The 19662-nt window shown below is 39.6% G+C and overlaps 1 protein-coding gene across 5 annotated transcripts in view; it reads left to right on the top strand.

Moving 5' to 3' along the window:
• COL14A1 (collagen type XIV alpha 1 chain) overlaps window positions 1-19662 on the top strand; it is a 125449-nt gene that overhangs the window by 42460 nt on the left and 63327 nt on the right. For all 5 annotated transcript variants that reach the window (XM_038175298.2, XM_072034352.1, XM_072034353.1 and 2 more), the window contains exons 10-18: window positions 358-509; window positions 1543-1672; window positions 5074-5219; window positions 7563-7692; window positions 10805-10944; window positions 12710-12836; window positions 13207-13346; window positions 16577-16709; window positions 19050-19121. In XM_038175298.2, coding sequence (XP_038031226.2) covers window positions 358-509; window positions 1543-1672; window positions 5074-5219; window positions 7563-7692; window positions 10805-10944; window positions 12710-12836; window positions 13207-13346; window positions 16577-16709; window positions 19050-19121 — 1170 coding nt within the window. The remainder of the gene's footprint in view (window positions 1-357; window positions 510-1542; window positions 1673-5073; window positions 5220-7562; window positions 7693-10804; window positions 10945-12709; window positions 12837-13206; window positions 13347-16576; window positions 16710-19049; window positions 19122-19662) is intronic.

Raw genomic sequence — 19662 nt, 5'->3', positions numbered from 1 at the left:
TGCATGTTTTTCATGACTGGGAAGAAGACATCCTGAAAAAAAAAATAAAAAGGGAAGAGAATGGGCTTGAAAGAGTGATGGGAGGAAGGGCAGGAAGGTTTAGTTTTGTTTTTTTGTCTCTTTGATATAAGGTTTATGCAAGACCAGGGAGGCTTAGTCCCAGTGAAAACTCTATGTGCAGTATTCATTCATATTGTTAGTTCTTTGTTTCCACTGAGAATTAATAATATGAACAGGCAGTAGATTTTCTGATGAGGAGAGATCTTTGGAGCTTCAATAAATACAAGAAAACAAAAAAGATATATATATTTTGCAGAGAGGAATAAAAGAAAATAAACTATGTTGTTTCTAACCTAGGAACAATTGTTGCTTCGCTTGGGGCTCCTACGGATTTGGTCACATCTGAGGTAACAGCTAGAGGATTCCGCGTTAGCTGGACCCATGCACCAGGCAAAGTGGAAAAATACAGAGTTGTGTACTATCCCACTCGAGGAGGGCAACCAGAGGAGGTAATATGAGTACAAGCTTCCCAGAAGTTTATAATACAGCAGGAAGAACTAACCAGACAGAAAATCCCTGGTCTTACTTAAATCTACCACAAAATAGCCTGTGTGAACATGAAGCACACTGTAAAAAAGAGATATGGACACATAAGATGCAGTGGAATGTTAGGTAGTGACCAGGCTGCTTATCTGTCAAGCAATTTAAAGTAAATGTGCTATAAACATGGGAGTACTTTTGGGGAATGGTGTGAGTTGTACTTTCAGTTAAGTGCCTGCATTTTTGCTTACACATATGGTTACTTGAAACAAATCTATCAACTTCCCCTGTACCATTCAGTTTACAAGAACAGAAGAGGTAGGAACTGATGGTAAGACACATTTTTGGTTCTAAGAAGACAGATACGTAAAAGGAAGAAAATATGGATGTATATTTTGGGATGTCTACAACTGATTGCTGAAAATGTCAAGGTATTTATTTGCATAGGACTTAGAGGCATTTTGGAGATGTGCAAAAAATGCAGTAGAACAAGCTTTTGGCTTTGGCTGGCAACTCACAAAAGTGAATGGAAATGCAGAAGAGCAAAAGGATTTTATTAAAGATATATTTTATTTCTTTTTGCACTAGAAACATTGCATTTAGCATGGATATGCAGTAATGTCAATTTGTAGTACAGTGTTTACATATATAGTCCCAATGGAATACTTATGAGGGTGTAGTAATAATATTAAAAAGTGACCAATACACAGAGTTAAACTGCATTGCAAGCACTTTATTTGAATGGTTCCTGTATTCTGAATAGCTACTTATATATCAGCTAAACATTTGAATTATGTACATACTTTCTTTTTTTTTTTTTTTTCAGTTGCCTTACTGTTACATAAAGGTAGCAGAAGCAAATCCAAATGTGCTAGAATTGAAATCTAGCACACTGATTCTTAGATTCTAGTTTAAAAACAACTTGAAAAAGAGATTTAATGATTAGATATCAATATTGTTAGTTTGCCATATGCATATTTAGTTGAACTTTCTTCTAAACAGGTTGTGGTAGATGGAAGTGTGTCGACAACAGTTCTGAAAAACCTGATGTCTTTAACTGAGTACCAGATAGCTGTATTTGCTATATACTCAAATGCTGCTAGTGAGGGCCTTCGTGGAACTGAAACTACACGTGAGTATCCTAACCATGTTTCTTAGGAAATTTATTTTCTGCATTTAATCACACTGTTTAAACATCAGCTTCTTTTAATGCATTTGTCTTAAATTATTCCTGTTTGAATTAATTCTGGGCCAAATTCCTAAGCCCAAATGCTCTGCAGATTTTTAAATGCCGAGATAAGTTTTATTTATCTCTGGGCTGAACTTTGAAGTCAGTTGTATTGAATGCTAAATTAGAACACTCCTCAGTTTTGGCTGGGGAGCCAAGCTTTATAAATAAGGTTTGTGGTTGAAGATGATCTAATAAGTAGAGTATTAGGTGGGACCAGAAATTACCTGCATGTGATTCCCACCAGTGCCAAGTATTTCAAAGTAACTTCTGTAAGTTGCTTTTTCAATGATTCAGTTGATTTTCTACCTGTCAGATGATGACTTGGGATATTTTTAGAATGAATGCATTTGCAGTTTGGGGTTCTGTAAGGAAAACCATGTTAGTACCTCAAACTAAGTGCTGTTATAGATCACAGGAATACAAATTATATATTTGTATACAAAATACAGTTATTTTCTGTAGTAAACATTACACATATTAGGAAGGGAAATAAAGAATAAGTCTGATGTTAAAATTAGGAGCCAGAAAGTCAATATGAAATATATCAATAGCTGACATCTGTTGGCAGAAAAACAACAGGGCTCAAGCAATCTAAAAGATTTGTAGAGTGCATTGACCTTCTGACTCAGATGATTGAGGAGCCAACAGAAGGTGTTCTGTTGAAGCTGATATTTGCAAACTAGGAAGAACTGATCAGGGATATTAAAGTCACAGGCAGACTTGGCTGCAGTGACTGTGAAATTGTGGAGTTCATGATTCTAAGAAGAGTTAGGAGAGCAAAAAGCAGGGTCACTGCTCTGGATTTCAGGAGTGCAGTGTTCAACTTCTTCAGAGATCTGCTGGGAAGAATCCAAATATTATGGCCCTGGTGAGAAGAGGGGTCTAGAAAAGCTGCTTGATACTCAACGATCACCTCCTCCAAGCTCAAGAACACTCCATCCTGACAAGTAGGAAATCAAACAAAGGTGGCAGGATACGTGCATGGGTAAGCAAGGAACTCATAACTGAACTCTGACATAAAAAGGAAGTGGTAGAAGCAGGGGCAGGTGACCCAGGAAAAGTACAGAGTTGCTGTCTGATCTTGTAGGATAGGTTTAGGAAAGCCAAAGCCAATTTGGATATTAATCTGGCAAAGGATGTGAAGAGCAACAGCAAAGGCCTCTGCAGGCGCATGAACAACAAAAGAAACACTGAGGAAAACATCAGCTAACTCCTGAAGGGGACAGGGAACCTGGTGACAAATGACATGGTAAAAGCAAAGGCACTTGATACCTTCTCTGATGCAGCCTTTATCAGTAAAAATGGCCTTCATGAGTCCCAGGCTCTTGAGATCAGTGAGAAAGTCTGGAGCAAAGAATACCTACCCTCACCAGAGGAGGACCAGGATTAGGTAGCACTTAAGCAAACTAGACACAAGACCTGATGGGTTGCACCCGTAAGTGCTAAGGGAGCTGGTTTACGTCATTGTGAAGACTCTCTTGATTATCTTTGAAAGGTCATGGTGACTGGGAGAGGTTCCTGAAGACTGGAAGAAAGTGAATGTTATTTCTTTGTGAAGGGGATCCATGGAACTACAGGCTGGTCATCCTCATCTCAATGCCTGAGAAAATAATGGAGTAACTAATTCTTGAAACCCTGTTCAAATGCACGAAGGACAGGAAGGTAGTAGTCAGCATGGAATTATGAAAGTTTACCACAAAGGTAATTAGTGATTTACCACAAAGGTAATTAGTGATTGGAGCATCTTTCATAAGAGGAGAGACAGCTATGGCTGTTCAGCTTGGAGAATAGAAGGCTTTGGTGGATCTTATAAATGTGCTAAAATCCCTGATGGGAAGGAATGAAGAAGAGGAAGCCAGACTCTTTTCAGTAGTGCCCACTGACAAGACAAAAGTCAATGGGCACAAATTAAAAATAAAATAAAATCTAAACAAAAGAAAGCACTTTTTTACTGTTATGGTCAAACACTGGAGTGAGTTGTCCTGAGAGACTGGAGTCTGCATCTGTAGAGATATCTAAAACCCTACTGGACATGATCCTCATCAACATGCTGTAGCTGATCCTAACTGAACTGTGAAACTATACTAGGTGATCTCGAGATGCCTTCCATCCTCAACAATTCTTTGATTCTCTGTCAAGCTAATCTTTCCAATACGAAAATAAAACAGGATCATATAAAATTATTTGAGCCTGTATTTTTGTCTTAGTCTCCCAAAATGTCATCTCCAGCTGTGTTTTAGCCCATGTGCTGGGAATGGTTTAATTTATTGAGGCAGAGAGAAGAGAGACGCGTACTGCGCCAACGGGATCATTTCCTATTGCACCTGGTGTTCCTTTGAAGTCACCTAGTCAAGTTCTGACTGAGCCCAGCCCTGATGACTTTGTGAGATCTGCTCAGATCACACCCCAAGGTCATGCAGCATGGAGTACTGATCTGATAGTGTGTTAGAAGTGACAGCCTGACATGTGCAAGTATTAATCACTCCGGATGATAAAATATGGGCAGTTTAAAAGTTTTTGTTTGTTTGTTTGTTTTACCATCCCAGTGGAGAACTATGGAAAAAATATAGATTAAATTCTTGCCTTTATGTGAGATACTGACAGATTAAAATTTGCCACCACAATGAAGAAGGGCACATTTGCTTATATAGTCACATTAGCATCCACCGTGATTTGCGATGGGTGATCTTGCTTGTATTTGCATAATCCCACTGACACAGGCCCAGGAGTCAGTTTGGACACTCAAGGCTCTAAACACAACAGCTTGTAGTCAAAATATTTTGCTGTGTGTAATCTACTTATTCAGGATTTCCTCCATGATGTCCTACATCAAGGCTGTCTTTCCCACACACAGGCTTGGCAGTTATTGCTGTAAAAAAGCTACCTCTGGGGACTTGTTCCGTGTAGCAACCTTGCCCATTCTTCAATAGCAAGTGGTTATCTTTGTGTAGATCAGGGAGAAGGGAGGGTGGGATTGAACAGAGCGATTTGCTGCTTAAAGAACTGAAATCCTCCCACCTGAGAAGTTCAAAGCTATTAAGACAAAGAGCTGCAATGCTTTGTAGGGACAAACTTTGCCCTGGCATAACCTGGCGTGGTTAGGTCGTAATTTCCTCATTTCTGTAATTCTGCAGTCTTTTATGTATTAACCAGCTCTTCATAGTTGTGTCACACAGACAGCACTTCCACGCCTGGAGATAGCTATTTTCCTTTGTGTTTCCTGCAGTAAAATAAACTGCTTGTAAAATAGCTGGTTATTCATGTGAGACAACTGAAATGCCTGTCTCTTTTTTCTACTGTAGTTGCCTTGCCAATGGCATCAGATCTGCAGTTGTACGATGTGTCGCACAGCAGCATGAGAGCTAAGTGGAATGGAGTAGCGGGTGCCACAGGTTACATGATCCTGTATGCTCCTCTGACAGAAGGATTGGCTGCAGATGAAAAGGAGGTGATGTACTGAGCTTTCATTTGAAAAACAAGTATTAAAGAAATAAATATTTAAAGAATAAAATAGTAGTTGGCCTTTAACATTCAACTTTATCAACAAATATTTTTTTTTCCACGACTGTCTTAAGTATTTCATGTTAGACTTTATGAACAGAGGGCAAGTACTAGTTGATTATTTTTACATGTTATTGTCAAAAAATACAACAATTTCAGCTGAATTGAAGTGACTATTTTGAAATGGTAAGAGGTGGTACTGTGTCATCATATAAAGCAAACACTCATAAAAAGCCCAAAACATCTAAATTACTTCCTAAGTGTGATATCACAAGAACTTGAAGTTAAGCCTTTGTACTCACTGGGACCTTTGAAAGTAAATATTCTAATTCTGTTCTAATTCCGTTCAAATTTTACTTTTTTTTTTTTTAATTTAAAAATAATGCCTTCCATCAAAAGTGTTTTTAATAAATATCTTTAGAAAGAAAAAAAAAGGGACTAGGTAAACTGCAGTCTTCTACTGTAAGTAAAATACTAAAAGCAGTAGACTAAAAATAGTTTCTAGCATGGTTCCAGTGAAACTTTTGGGGCAGGATTTAAAAAGTTTTTAAGTTCAAGTTTCTATACGTATAATTCAGATTATGTATAGCATCTCTGTTCAAGCAAGAACATTTAAAAGCATGCTAGGGCATGCACACTTGTGTGTGAAAGAGTGTAGGAAGCTACCAAAAGCTCGCATAGACTTGTGTTCTCTGCTAAATAAGTCTCTCCCTGAAACCTAGCTGAATCAGTAGATCTGAGCTGAACCCTGAAGAAAGACTTTTTTTCCAGTAAATAAGTCAGTTCCTGTTGCTGTGGCTCTCATTGAAGAGGTGGAAATGAAAAGTGATACACGCCTGAATTAGCAAGCAGAAAAACTGAGCCTTGCTCTGCATAGAAATGAATTTCTCCTGTAAAAGACTGAAGATGTGTCGTGGTTCTGCTCGAGTGGGCAGCCGAGCTCCACCACAGCCGCTCTCTCACTCCCCCTCCTCAAAGAGGAATGGGGAGAAAATATGTGAAAAGGGCTCACGGATTGAGATAAGGACGAGAAAATCACGCAATAATTATTGTAACGGGCAAAACAGACTCAGCATAAGAAGACAGATAGTAAGATTTATTGCTCATTACTAACAAGCTAGAGAAGTGAGAAACAAAGGAAAGAAACCAAAAGCACCTTCCCCCCCCATCCACGCTCTTCTACCTCCTCCCCCCGAGAGGCGCAGGGGAACGGGGGAATGGGGGTTATGGTCGGTCTACAGCACTTCTTCTCTGCCGCTCCTTCTCAGTCGCTCTCGTCCCCTGTGCTGTGGGATCCCACCCACGGGATGCAGTCCTTGATGAACTGATCCAGCGTGGGCTTCCCACAGGCAGCAGCTCTTCCAGAACTGCTCCAGATATGGGTCCGTACCACGGGGTCCATCCCTCAGGAGAAAACTGCTCCAACCTGGCTCCTCCACGGGCAGCAGCTCCTGCCAGGTCACCTGCTCCTGCGTGGGCTCCTCTCCACGGGCTACAGGTCCGGCCCGGAATCTGCTCCGGCAGGGGTCTTCCACAGGCGGCAGCCTCCGTTGGTGCAGGGCCACCTGCTCCACCGTGGTCTCCTCCACGGGCTGCAGCATGGAACCCTGCTCCACTGTGGTACTCCATGGGCTGCAGGGGGACATCCTGCTTCACCATGGTCCTCACCACAGGCCGCAGGGGACTTCTGCTCCGGCGCCTGGAGCACCTCTCCCCCTCCTTCTACACTGACCTTGGCACCTGCAAGGCTGTTTCTCACTCCCTTGACTCTCCCGGCTGCTTTGTGGCGCAGCGTTTTTTTTTCCTGTCTTAAATCTGCTCTCACAGAGGCGCAAAACAACATCGCTTATTGGCTCAGATCTGGAAAACAATGGGGCCCTTCCCAAACATGGGGCAGCTTCTAGATCTTTCTCACAGAAACCACCCCTATGGCCCCCTGCTACCAAAACCGTGCCACGTAAACCCACTACAAGATGAAAGAAGATGTAGCTGGGAATGGAAAGGGCACAGGAGCTGCACCTTCTAGAGAGGTCTTTTATGTCATTGCTAATGTGACTAATTACCTTCAAAGTTTTCTTACCTGCGAGCTGGCTTTTGGCCTTTTGACAATTTTGTTCTTTTCATAATTGTGCAAAATCCCCAAATCTTGGGACAAGATCAGGCACAATATCAGAAAAATGCTCAGCAAAGTATTTGATCACAAGTTTAATTCCAAGTGTGTAGTTAGTATTCTTTCCCATCATGAGCTAATTGAGAAATAATTTGTCTTTTTTATTCTTGGTGTTTCTAGATAAAAATTGGGGAGGCTTCCACAGAACTTGAACTGGATGGACTATTGCCAAATACAGAATATACAGTCACAGTTTATGCCATGTTTGGAGAAGAAGCTAGTGATCCCCTTACAGGACAAGAAACTACACGTGGGTAGCATGTACCTATATTCACTTCAGTGTTAACAGAACTTCACAACAGTCTTTGCATGTATTAGAAAAGACTTCTCCTTTTAAAATCTGATTTGAACTCTTTTCTCTTGTCAGTAGCAATACTATGGGTATCCCCGTTGATTTCAGTGGAACTAGTGGTAGTTTTTTGAACGTGCTGAAGGTGAATGAAGGTCACAATGTAGAACTAAACTGAGACTGCTGTTTAGTCTCCTATAGCCAGCGTACCAGGTGTGTGTGGGGGAAAGTCTGCTCAGATGGAGAAGTTCGTTCCTCTGGCTCAGTAGGAGTCAGGACAGATGGAAAAGAAGCAAGGGAAGATTTCTGTCCAACCCCCACTGCTTAACATCTGGTAAACGAGGGGTTGGAAAGCGCCTGTGCATTCATGATAGATGATGTGTTTTTAATAAGCAGCAAGAGTTTGGCCAGCTAAATTCTGTCCTTTACTAACTGTACACAGCACTGTATGTCGGCTCTCTAAATAGCCTCAGCAATTTGGAAGACAAAGGAATTGAAAATAAGCAATTGTGCTGCAGGGATATTTCTGGCACTGCATTTAGTGATACCTCTACTGCTTCCAGCAGTGGAGTGAATGCTTCCCCTTGTTTTGTGCTCCTGGCTTGAGTGGGCCAGTGTGAAAGTGGCTTACATTTAATAGGTGAGAAAAGTTCAGGCATGTGAGTGCTAAGAAAGAGAAGGGCCAGAGCAATGACCTGTAAAGTGAGTAATGGTAGGAGAAGTTCTACAAGTGCTATTGAACAGTTCAAGACAGACAAGCACAGACAGACAATTAATGCAACTTGGGAATGTTTGTGGACTTTAAAAGTGTGAAAGATTCTTAACACTTGGAGAATCAAGTCTCTGACTTTTCTCTCTGTGTCATTCTCTCTCCTATTGTGTGTCTCATTCCTTTTTTTTTTCTTTTTTTCCCTCCTTTTGGTCAATATCTGTTTTTCATTTTTCCTAGTAGTTTATGTAGTTTATGACTGTGCCAGCCTGAATTCACTTCATGTCATATGATCTTGGAGGTTGCACAGCTCTAAACCTTGCTAACACATTGGATGGAAGATCACATGCAAATTCCAGATACATTGGCACAAGCTGAGGAATCATGACCTCAGTGTTTGATTGCAGAAGCTAGTAACATATGTTAGTCAGACCAGCATCATTGCTATTACCAGACCAGAATAATAAAAAAGAAAACTAACCCCGCAACCTTCATCTATTTCTAAGGTGACGGTACAGCCAACTCTGACTAGTCTTTAGCACTGTAATAAGAAAGAGGATTAATTCTAACCTTCTGTATGCAGCTATTCAAATAAGCCTCTTCTAAGAGGCTTTGATTGATCAGGCATTGGGGCAGTCTGGGAGGAGAGAAAGCTCTTGGTGAGCATACCCATCACACACAGTCAGTGTTCAATAATGTCTTCCCTGTCTGGATTCAGATTTAAGGTTTTTTTTTTTTAAATTATTATTATTTTTCTTTTTCTTTCAATGTGATTAATACTATCTTTCAACTAAAGAACAGGCTGCCTAGTATTTTCTTCCTGTACCATGCATCTGCCTGGAGAGGGATCTGCCTAATTTGCAGGAGCATTACATGTAGCATCAGATAGTCTGTATTTATTAAAAATTATGCTACACACACAGTCATCTTAATCACTCTAATGAAACCTGTCTTGTACCACGATGTGACATGATCAATGAGCCCATTCTGAGTTAGCATTTGGGGGGGGGAGGGGGCAGGATTTACCCAAGTCTCACTGTAAATATCATATAACTTTGGCAGCAGGGCTGCCTGTCTGGTCATGAGCAATGTTGTCAGGAGATTATGTTCCAAAAGGAAAGAGCTGAGACTGAAGCATTTTGTGGTATGGCCAGGTTGGTGAAATGAAGTGAATTCCACGACTGACAGAAAGTAGAAAGGAAAGCCAGCACGTGATACTCCCTTTACTTGACTCAGAGGAATATATCGCATGCCAGAAAGTGTGGCAAAGCCATTTAGTATAATTCCAATCTGTTCTCATCTTCTCTTTCCTCATAGCCAAATTGACTTGACTGTTCCTAATCTGGTTAGGCATTTGCTTGCAGATTCTGAGTCACTATATGACCTGAATAAAGAACCCATATATTGATTTTATCTTTTTTTTCTTTCTTTCTTTTTTTTTTTTTTTCTCCCATATGCTCTTGCATGAGGGAAACAACTTCTGAAGTGTTGATATTTTTCTGTCCATGTGGATTGGTGAGGAGTGTGTGCATGAAGGCAAGATGGAGAGAGATAAGTTTCACAGCTTGGAGAAAATAAGCAGATGTTGGGGTAACACAGAACCTACTGCTCAGAGTAACAGAGATAGCACAAATTGCTTCCTCTTGGGTGATAGAAAAGTGGAAGCAATCTGCAACTTTTGCATGACCTAACTTTCCTCCAGCTCATGGCAGTCAAGGATTGTATAGTATATAAATATGTCTTTAACTGGGGTTGCTGTTAGGAAGCAGCTTCAGTCAAATGTGGCCTTTACACAGAGAATAATTCCTTTCTGTAAGAAAAGGGAAAGGTTAAGCAGAGATAAAACAGTAAAAATAAAAATTTCAACTTCTGAACTAGTTATGCTTTTGGACAAACTTTCCCTTATGTCAGGGACTTTTATATTCAGAAAATGTTTTGCCAAAATATTCCTGTCAGGAAATCTTTTTGATAGAATGCTTATGGAAAAAAAAAAAAAAAAAAGTCAAAAACAAGTATGAGGTACAGATCTAATTGAATTACATTAATTTACAAATACAAACACTAATTTATAATTTATTATAACTATTGTGTAAGTTAGCTCCTGCTATAATATCTAGTATGAGCAGGAACATTATTTCTTTTTCAGTATTAGGTGAGACACACTGACCAAGACTTAAAGTTCTGCTTCAGCAAGGAGCTAAACCTTATTACCTGTCTTTAAGTACATGTGTAGCCTCGTTGATGAAGGGTTTTTTAAATATAAATATCAGTCATTTAGGTTTTTAAATGGAAATGCGCTGCTTATTTTCAAGGCATGAAAAGATTCACAGCTAAACCCATGATTGTATCTCTTTCCTTTTCCAGTGCCTCTGAGTCCCCCAGCGAATTTGAGATTTTCAAATGTTGGACACAATAGTGCTACACTAACATGGGATCCTGCTTCCAAAAATGTGAAAGGCTATCGCATCATGTATGTTAAAACAGACGGAACGGAAACCAATGAGGTAAATCATTAGCTCCTTCTTTCCCTTAACCAATCTCAGACCTCCACAGACTTCTGTAATTATCAAATGTAACCTTTGTAAATAAATCTACCTTGCAAGCTACAACAAAAGCTTTGCTGACATACAGAAATCCAAACAAATATAGAAAAAAATCTTTTATAAAGTCATGGTAAGTTGGTGTGATTATTAAAATAGTTCAGATTCCATACAAAATAAGTTGTCATATGCAACATAAACCTCAAAAAAAAAAAAGTTTATATATAATTATATGTGATCATGTGATTTTGTTTTGTTTTAGCTTTACTATTATTATTATTTATTTTCTGGGGCATATCTGTCCTTTTTACATATTAGATGAAATATTTATATTCCTGAGTTTAGAAGATAGCATTCCTGTGCAATGTGTTATGTCTTTTCCTTCTGCCAGGTCCCTTCAGATTTCAGTCAGAAATTACTTGACCTCTTCCTATTGATTGCTTTTAATATAGATAAGGTGGCTGTCTGTTAGACACTACATGTATGTCAGCACAGGAGCTTGCCTGTTGCGGGAAGTGACTGTTCCACTGTGTGCTGATGTGGCCTCACCTAGAGTGCGGTGTGCAGTCTTGGGTGCCACAATATAAGAAGGAAGTAAAACCATTAGAGCGTGTTCAAACGTGGGCTATGAAGTTGGTGAAGGGTCTAGAGGGCAAGATGTATGAGGAGTGGCTGAAGTCACTTGGATTGTTCTGCCTGGAGTACAGGAGACTGAGGGGAGGCCTCATGGCGGCCTGCAGCTCCCTCACGAGGGGAGCGGAGGGGCAGGCGCTGAGCTCTGCTCTCTGGGGACAGCGACAGGACCCGAGGGAATGGCATGGAGCTGGGACAGGGGAGGGTCAGGCTGGGGGTTAGGGAAAGGGTCTGCACCCAGAGGTGGTCGGGCACTGGGACACGCTCCCCAGGGCATTGGTCATGGCACTGAGTCTGCCAGAGTTCAAGAAGCGTTTGGACAATGCTCTCTCTCAGAAATGTGGTTTGATTTTGTGGGTGGTCCTGTGTGCAGCCAGAAGCTAGACTGGATGATCCTTGTGGGTCCTTTCCAAGTCAGGATATTCTGTGATTCTGTGAGAATGGTTTTGAACATCTCAGGCTTGTGGTAATGTAATTTATAATGTGAGTGAATGTTCAGTAGGTTTTTACCTACCTCTTAACTATTCCTTTGTGTCTGTTCAAAGAGCAGGCGGCATTTTTTCTGTTAGCTTCACACTGGTAACATTTCCCCTGTGGTGCTGAGCTACCATGACACTGAATAGTTGGACTGTCAAACTGTCAGCTTATACAGCTTTGAGTGATCCATTCACTGCAAAGTCACATTAACTGCTTCCTCAACAGAGACCATATAAAACTGTCATATTTTCTCATGACAAAAGTTGAACATACTAGTTTATGCAAAAATTACCCAAAATACTAAAAGACTGGATTCAACAGCCCAAAACTTCCTTACAGTTCTCTATTCCTGTGTTCCCGAGTTGGGTTTACTATGGCTGAATTCTGCTTTCCTCTAGTTTGTCATAAGCTGGGATATTTAATTAATTTTGTCAGCTTTGGTGCCTTGAAATTATCATTCTTCATAGTTCCACATAATTTATTTACTAATTATATGACATTCTCTTTCTGTGTCATTATTACCCAGAAAATTTTCAGAATTTCATGAAAATATAAAGCAACTTTGCTTCTTTATTTCTAGTGTTTGTTCAATATTGCCTGCAAATTATGCTTTCTCTAGGTGGAAGCTGATCGTGTTTCAACACATACCTTAACAAGTCTGACATCCCTTACGGAATATACAGTTGCTATTTTCTCCCTGTATGATGAAGGACAATCTGAACCACTTACTGGCAGCTTTACCACAAGTATGTATGTCTTAACTTTTGAAGGCTTTCCAAGAAAGAATTTCTAAACTTTTTTACTTCACTGGAAAGTAAGACCAGTGATAGAAACTGTTTTTGACGGTGGATGCATGGAGGTCCTTCAGTGGAGAGAGGATTACAAGGCCTGTACAGTTAGAGTAGATAAATAGCTTGTACTGTGTGTATGTCCCTCCTCAATCACAAAAACACTTTCCCAAATAAGTGTGCAAAGAATCTCATGTGCCTTTGTTATCCACCTTCCATGTTACACTCCTTACAACAAGCTGCAGGTAAAGTGGTGTCTCCTTGCTGTTGCCATCTAAGTTTTAGAGAATAATTGAACTTCACATTTCTTTTGCATAATATTTTGCAGAAAAAGTTCCACCCCCCCAGCATTTGGAAGTTGATGAAGCATCAACAGATAGTTTTAGGGTCAGCTGGAAACCCACATCCTCAGATATTGCGTTTTACAGATTGGCATGGATTCCTTTGGATGGGGGAGAGTCTGAAGAGGTGAGTTGCCTTGATTCTCTGAGGGTGTGAAATAGAAGAGGGAATTCTATTCTGAGGTCACCTTTGCTTCAACCTTTTTCTTTATTTTGCTTTGAAGAAGATGGTAACTGAGCCAGAGCTGTGATATCCTCACATAAGACTCCACATTTGTCTAATAAACTGGCCTCATTAAAATTGCCATGAATCCTTAGTTATGAAATGTTTGAAAGTTAAAAGTTTACATATAGTTAATTTATTAGACTGTCCCCCTTTTTCCCCTCATAATGGCTCTTTCTCTTTTTCTTCCCCACACTCTATTTTTTTCTCTAATCCCTTGTACATCTTCTCCATAATGCCATTTTCATCAGTTTGAATTTTCAAATTATTTTTGCTGCCGTTGGGCTTTTTCTGTTTTACCCAATTTTTCCAAGTATTTCTTAACAGACACTTTATATTCCTTTCCCAAATCTTTCTTGTTCATAGTCTCTCATTTCCTCTCCTCCATTATTTATTCACTCACAGTTTTTGCTTCTTTTGTATTCCTCAGTCTTTTATACTTTCTCATACATCTTGCTCAGTTGGCATCAGCATTGAGAAGAGAGGACACGTCTGCAAACTGTTGATCGGGGTAGAAAACATGATGGGGAAAGATGACCTTTCCTACCTCTGCCTCGATTTCATGCATCGTTTTTTTCATCCATTAAGGCAGAAAGCAGTCTTTCCAGATTAGGTTATATGGCATTTTCTGTAAATTTACCTGATTCTTTCACCTGACAAGAGGTAGTCCTGCAAACTGTTGGAAGTAATTACAGGTATGAGCAAGGAAAAGAAGGAATTGACAGGTGAGTGAGTGGGCACAGGTCATCCCCTAGCATTCTCCTGCAGTAGGTGAACTGCTTCATTTCTCTTTTAAGTTCCAGTGAGTAGCTGTCACTGAACCCCTTTAAGCAACATGATTTTTATTTTTGTGAGATGGTATCTGTGGTGTCCTTAGAGCGTGAGAATTAGTGATCAAGAAATATTTGAACTTCTAAGGTTCTTCTTGTTTGTTGCCTTCATTAAGAACTGCTGGAGGCCCTAATATTTTCTGTATGTTGAAATATTAAAAATACCCAAGCTGCTTTCTTGTTCTCCTTGCATGACCTCTCTAATGGGGTCAGGCCTAGGATGGCACAATACCTCCAGGCTGTTGCCTCTTTAAGCTTCTTTCCCAGCTAAGTGATCAGTCATGCAGAGAAACAACATGCTCTCCCTCTCTTTCTCCCAAGACCCAACTTGCCAATTAGCTGAGTGGGGTCACAGAGTGGTGTTGAGAATTACACACCTCTCAGCTCACTTCACTCACACTACTAACGTGCGAGGAGAGTTCAGGGAGGTGTTAGTACTAAGGAGCCAGAATAAATTTAAGAGTGAGCTTTTATTTGTAGGCAGAAGTAGGAAATGCATGCTGTTATACTCCTGTGTTTGTTGCTATTTTTGCTTCTCTTATTTGTCCTCTCCACTTGAAAGTTCAGGGCTTTGTGTTCTTTTTGTGTGTGTGTTGTTCTTTGTGGGCCACATTAGCAGGGGGTGGTGGGTGGTAGAAGTTATGCTTCAGAAAGTTTGCCAAATTTACATGTAAGATGGTAACTATAGAAATTGCATGATGGCACACATGACTAGAGGAAAGGGGAAGGGAACTGGAAAGGAAGATATTAATTGTACCTGCTTAGAGTAAAGCTAGATTCTCTCAAGCTCATTTCTGAATTTTTCCCAAGAAAATCTGTGCCAGAGTACACAGTGTGGGCTGCCTATTTCATTATTCGATAATTGTAGAGGACATGGGCCCAACTAATTTTTCTCCTTTTGTTTTCTTTATCTGAGTTCAAAAAGTCTGTGGTTATTTGATGGGTCCCTCTTCCCCACGGTATTCTTTTTTTTTTTTTTTTTTTTTTCCTGGACTGTGCCTATCTGTCAACTCAGGAAATCTGTGGCCATGAAAAGAATAAAGTGTGGTTCACTATTAATAGCTGTTGTAGTAGACTTTATGCTGCAAATGTATATTATTTGATTTCCATTTTAAGTCTTATTTGGATTCCAGTTATATAGTGGCCACCTTTAAAAACTTACCAGTGTTACTCCAAAGACAGATTATTTTATGAGAATATTTATCTGCATAAACTAATAATTATTCCCCAGACCAGTCAGCCCATTTCAATGCAATTACTGCTCAGGCTCCTGCCCGTCTTTTGACCCGTTCCAATAAAAATCAATGAAACACAAAAAAAATCCAAAGTAATACCTTCTGCTTACAGTTAACGTTGTAAACGTTAATTTACAATGTTGTGAATCTTCCACTTGTCGTAGGTAGAAAGACACCATAACATATAGCCAACTTCTCAGTGAGGCATCTCCTACCACCCCCAGGTCTGCTGCAAATGGTTTTTTGGTTACAGCATACAATCTATTTGATTTCTTTGAGTGTGGATACCCTTTCTGGATCCAGCTTTGTTAGCAGGATAAATTACGCTTTCCAGTTGTTTGCCACCAGTTTCCTGCCCAGATCAGCATTTCATGCATACAGTCATCAAATCTGCCAGTGACAATGATTGTATGAGTGCTCCCTGACCATGCTCAATCACAATGAAACAGACCTAGTAAAAATGGCAAAGAGCCTCTGTTTGAACTCTCAGAGGTAAACATGTTTGTTCTTATGAGTGGTTACCCCAGATGAGCTGATGTGGCAGAAGGTGTGTAGTAACTTATGGTAACTAGGGCTTGGTGGAGTTAGTAGTAACCTTTTACATTTATTGCAATTGCCTGCAGAGTGCATTTATCTGTATACTTCAAGTTGCATTCAAAAGTGTGTGATCATAACGCAGATTATAAATACGGTATAGAAACAGTGTTATTGGATGGTAGAAATATGAATGGAAGTTAATCTACATTGCTACATAGCCTTCACTGATGTTTTGAATTGTAGTGATTTTTAAAGATAATGCTTATGTTCAGCTTTAGGAATTTATTTATTCTGGGTGAAAGTATAAGATCGCACATTAGAGTAATCAAACCTGCCATGAAATAAAAAATATTTTTTTAATTTTCTTAACAGTGTTTTTATTTCCACATACCTAATAAATGATTTGGGCATATCTGAGTGTAGATTTCTTTTATTTTAAAGGAAAATCTATTTTCTTTCCTTGACTGCGGTCACTTCATATAGATTAATCAAATGTAGAACTGATTGTCTTTATTCTTGCTTTGTTATTTAGGTTGTCTTAAATGGAGATGCAGACAGTTATGTTATTGAAGGTTTGTTGCCCAACACGGAATATGAAGTTTCTTTGCTGGCAGTTTTTGATGATGAAACTGAGAGTGAAGTTGTTGCTGTTCTTGGAGCTACATGTAAGGCAAAGTCTTGATTACAATTTTTAGAGATGTTTAAGTGGTTTAAATTTAAAGTATAAATCTAATATTTAAAATATAGTCCATCTTTGGATAGCTATAATACTGAAGAATGTGGTGGTTTAGCAGCAGGGCTTTGCAGACTGTATTTTGTGCTATTCACAGAATCACAGAATCACAGAATCTCTAGGTTGGAAGAGACCTCAAGATCATCGAGTCCAACCTCTGACCTAACACTAACAGTCCCCACTAAACCATATCCCTAAGTTCTACATCTAAACGTCTTTTGAAGACTTCCAGGGATGGTGACTCAACCACCTCCCTGGGCAGCCTGTTCCAATGTCTAACAACCCTTTCAGTAAAGAAATTCTTCCTAACATCTAACCTAAAACTCCCCTGGCGCAACTTTAGCCCATTCCCCCTCGTCCTGTCACCAGGCACATGGGAGAACAGGCCAACCCCCATCTCGCTAGAGCCTCCTTTAATATACTTATACAGAGTGATAAGGTCACCCCTGAGCCTCCTTTTCTCTAGGCTGAACAAGCCCAGCTCCTTCAGCCGCTCCTCGTATTCTTATTTAATATTATGTTGTAGATGGCATCGAATCAAAATGATGGTTTGGCTCCCTCTCTGAGCAGTGGTATTAATAACCAATTGATCTGGAAAGACATTCTTCATTTCATTATTTAGTCTCAGAATAGTGTTCCCCATTAGAAGATATATTAGACTGTGGGCGGGAGGAGGGCAATAAGTGTTTTAAAATCACAGAATCACAGAATTTCTAGGTTGGAAGAGACCTCAAGATCATCGAGTCCAACCTCTGACCTAACGCTAACAGTCCCCACTAAACCATATCCCTAAGCTCTACATGTAAACATCTTTTAAAGACTTCCAGGGATGGTGACTCCACCACTTCCCTGGGCAGCCTGTTCAGGAATTTCATTGAAGATGTTTGTAATTTACAGTATGTCTTTTTCTTTCTTATTTGTGTAATTTATACTCACTCACAGGAGTTGTGTTTACTCTTGGCTAAAATATTGGTCCAGAAAGTTTACACAGGTAGCCTGTGAAATTAATATAACAAAGATAAAACTTGTAAATCATATACAGTGTAATTTATAGTCATAACTGAAACAGTGGCAAGCAGTTTCAGTTAGATTGCTCAGTAAAATTGTTGTGACACACTGAGTGACATGGGCATATAGATGCATCATTTGTGTTTGATAAATCTACTATGTGATTTTTGTCTCTTTCTCATTCTCTGTCAAGTAACTCGTGCTTCCCATGCCCATCTCTAAAACTGTTTGAATCTAAAAGTGTATTAATTTTTCAAGTCTATTTCTGGAGTACTGTACTATTTGTGGAAATTAGCATTAATCAAGCTCATGCATAAATGTTTTCAACTTAATAAAAAAAGAAGAATGTCTTTTCTCTTTCCATTAGGCACTGTCAGACATGAAAGATAACTTGCCCTTGGCTGCTGACATTATTTTTCTCTAAAAAAATATTTTTTTGGAGTTTACTGGAAGGATATCTTTTTGTGTGTGTGTGCAAAAGAATGCTTTTTGTAAGATTATGTGAAAGCACCAATTCAATATTTTTTTTTTTTTAGTTTCTGGCATACAAAGGGAGATCTAATGGGGAAAGAAGTTTGTTTTTCTTATCTAGTCTATTAAAGTACCAGTAAATTGCTGTTGAAGTGCAGGTTAGGATACTTGTTGGCATGCTGTAAACTCATATGGATCATTTCTGTTTTCCTTTTCAATGAGGAAGAAATGTTTCTTCAAAATTTCATGTGCACATTCTCTTTTGGTGGACAGTTAACATCTGTTTTTAAGGTGTAAATTCAAAAATACATGTATATTTGATTCTTATAAATCACAAGCTTAATTTTCAATATTCTCTTAAGATGAGACCTTACTGTCCATCCAAGTGATGCTGGCATAGTGCTGAGTGTACTTTCAGTTTTTCCTTGGACACTAGTGTAGCATCCTCACAAAGTCCTTGTTTCAGTTAATATGACAACCTTAACAAATGGTCAAAGTGGAAGTCATGGAAGTCATGGAAGCTCAGCCAGAAACGTAGACTATGTATATTCTTATTTAATGGTACAGTTTATAATTACTCCTTATCTGCAGATCTATGTGCTAATCCTGCAAATATATGTGCCTAAAGTAAGTTAAATGAATAGTTCCCTTGTAATCTCTGAAAGGCCTGAAGTGTGTGGGATGCTCGTAGGTGTGAGCACATAGTTTTCATTGTCATGGTTAGAAATCCAAGATAAATACTTTGACTTCCATATCTTGTTGAATTGTTTGTGAGCTGAGTACTGTTTTTCAGTTGCAGGGACTACCACAATACCTACCACTGTGACTACTCCCAGTACCACGACTCCTAAGCCCACCATAGCAGGTAAATGGAATAAATATCAACAGTTCAAATGCTGAAGGCAAAGAGCTGAGGCTTCCTGCAGCCTAGCACACCCAGATATAGGAGCAGAGAGCTGTGATAATACTGAGGGGCTGGTAACCCCAGTTCCTTGTGGTTTGTGTGATTGGCACACTGCTATGGAAGATCTTGTTGAGGTATAGACCCCAGGTGAGGAAAATCACCATGGAAAGGTACACCCTGTCGCTTTCCTCCACCACCCTGCTGTGTGTAGCCAGCTTCCAGCATCTGCCACATGTGGGTGAGGAGCCAGCACGGTGTAGGGACTCTGAATGCTTCCAGAAATATTACATTGCAATGCTGAGACCGAGACTAATTTGGAAAATCCAGTTCTCTTTTCACTGTTCCCTCATAAATATGAGCATGAATGCTCTTTAGAATTTTGCTTAGCTTTGAAGATTATATTTGTCTTCTTGGGAGTTTAGAAAACTTAATTTTATGGATCAAAAGTTCTACATTATTTCTCTTCTGTAACATTCTGTCTGCAGTGAGCTTTTGATTCTTA

Source organism: Anas platyrhynchos, chromosome 2, assembly GCF_047663525.1.
Source record: "Anas platyrhynchos isolate ZD024472 breed Pekin duck chromosome 2, IASCAAS_PekinDuck_T2T, whole genome shotgun sequence".
NCBI classification, from domain to species: domain Eukaryota; kingdom Metazoa; phylum Chordata; class Aves; order Anseriformes; family Anatidae; genus Anas; species Anas platyrhynchos.
The sequence above is the reverse complement of the archived record's forward strand: the minus strand, read 5'-3'. Positions and strand labels throughout refer to the sequence as shown.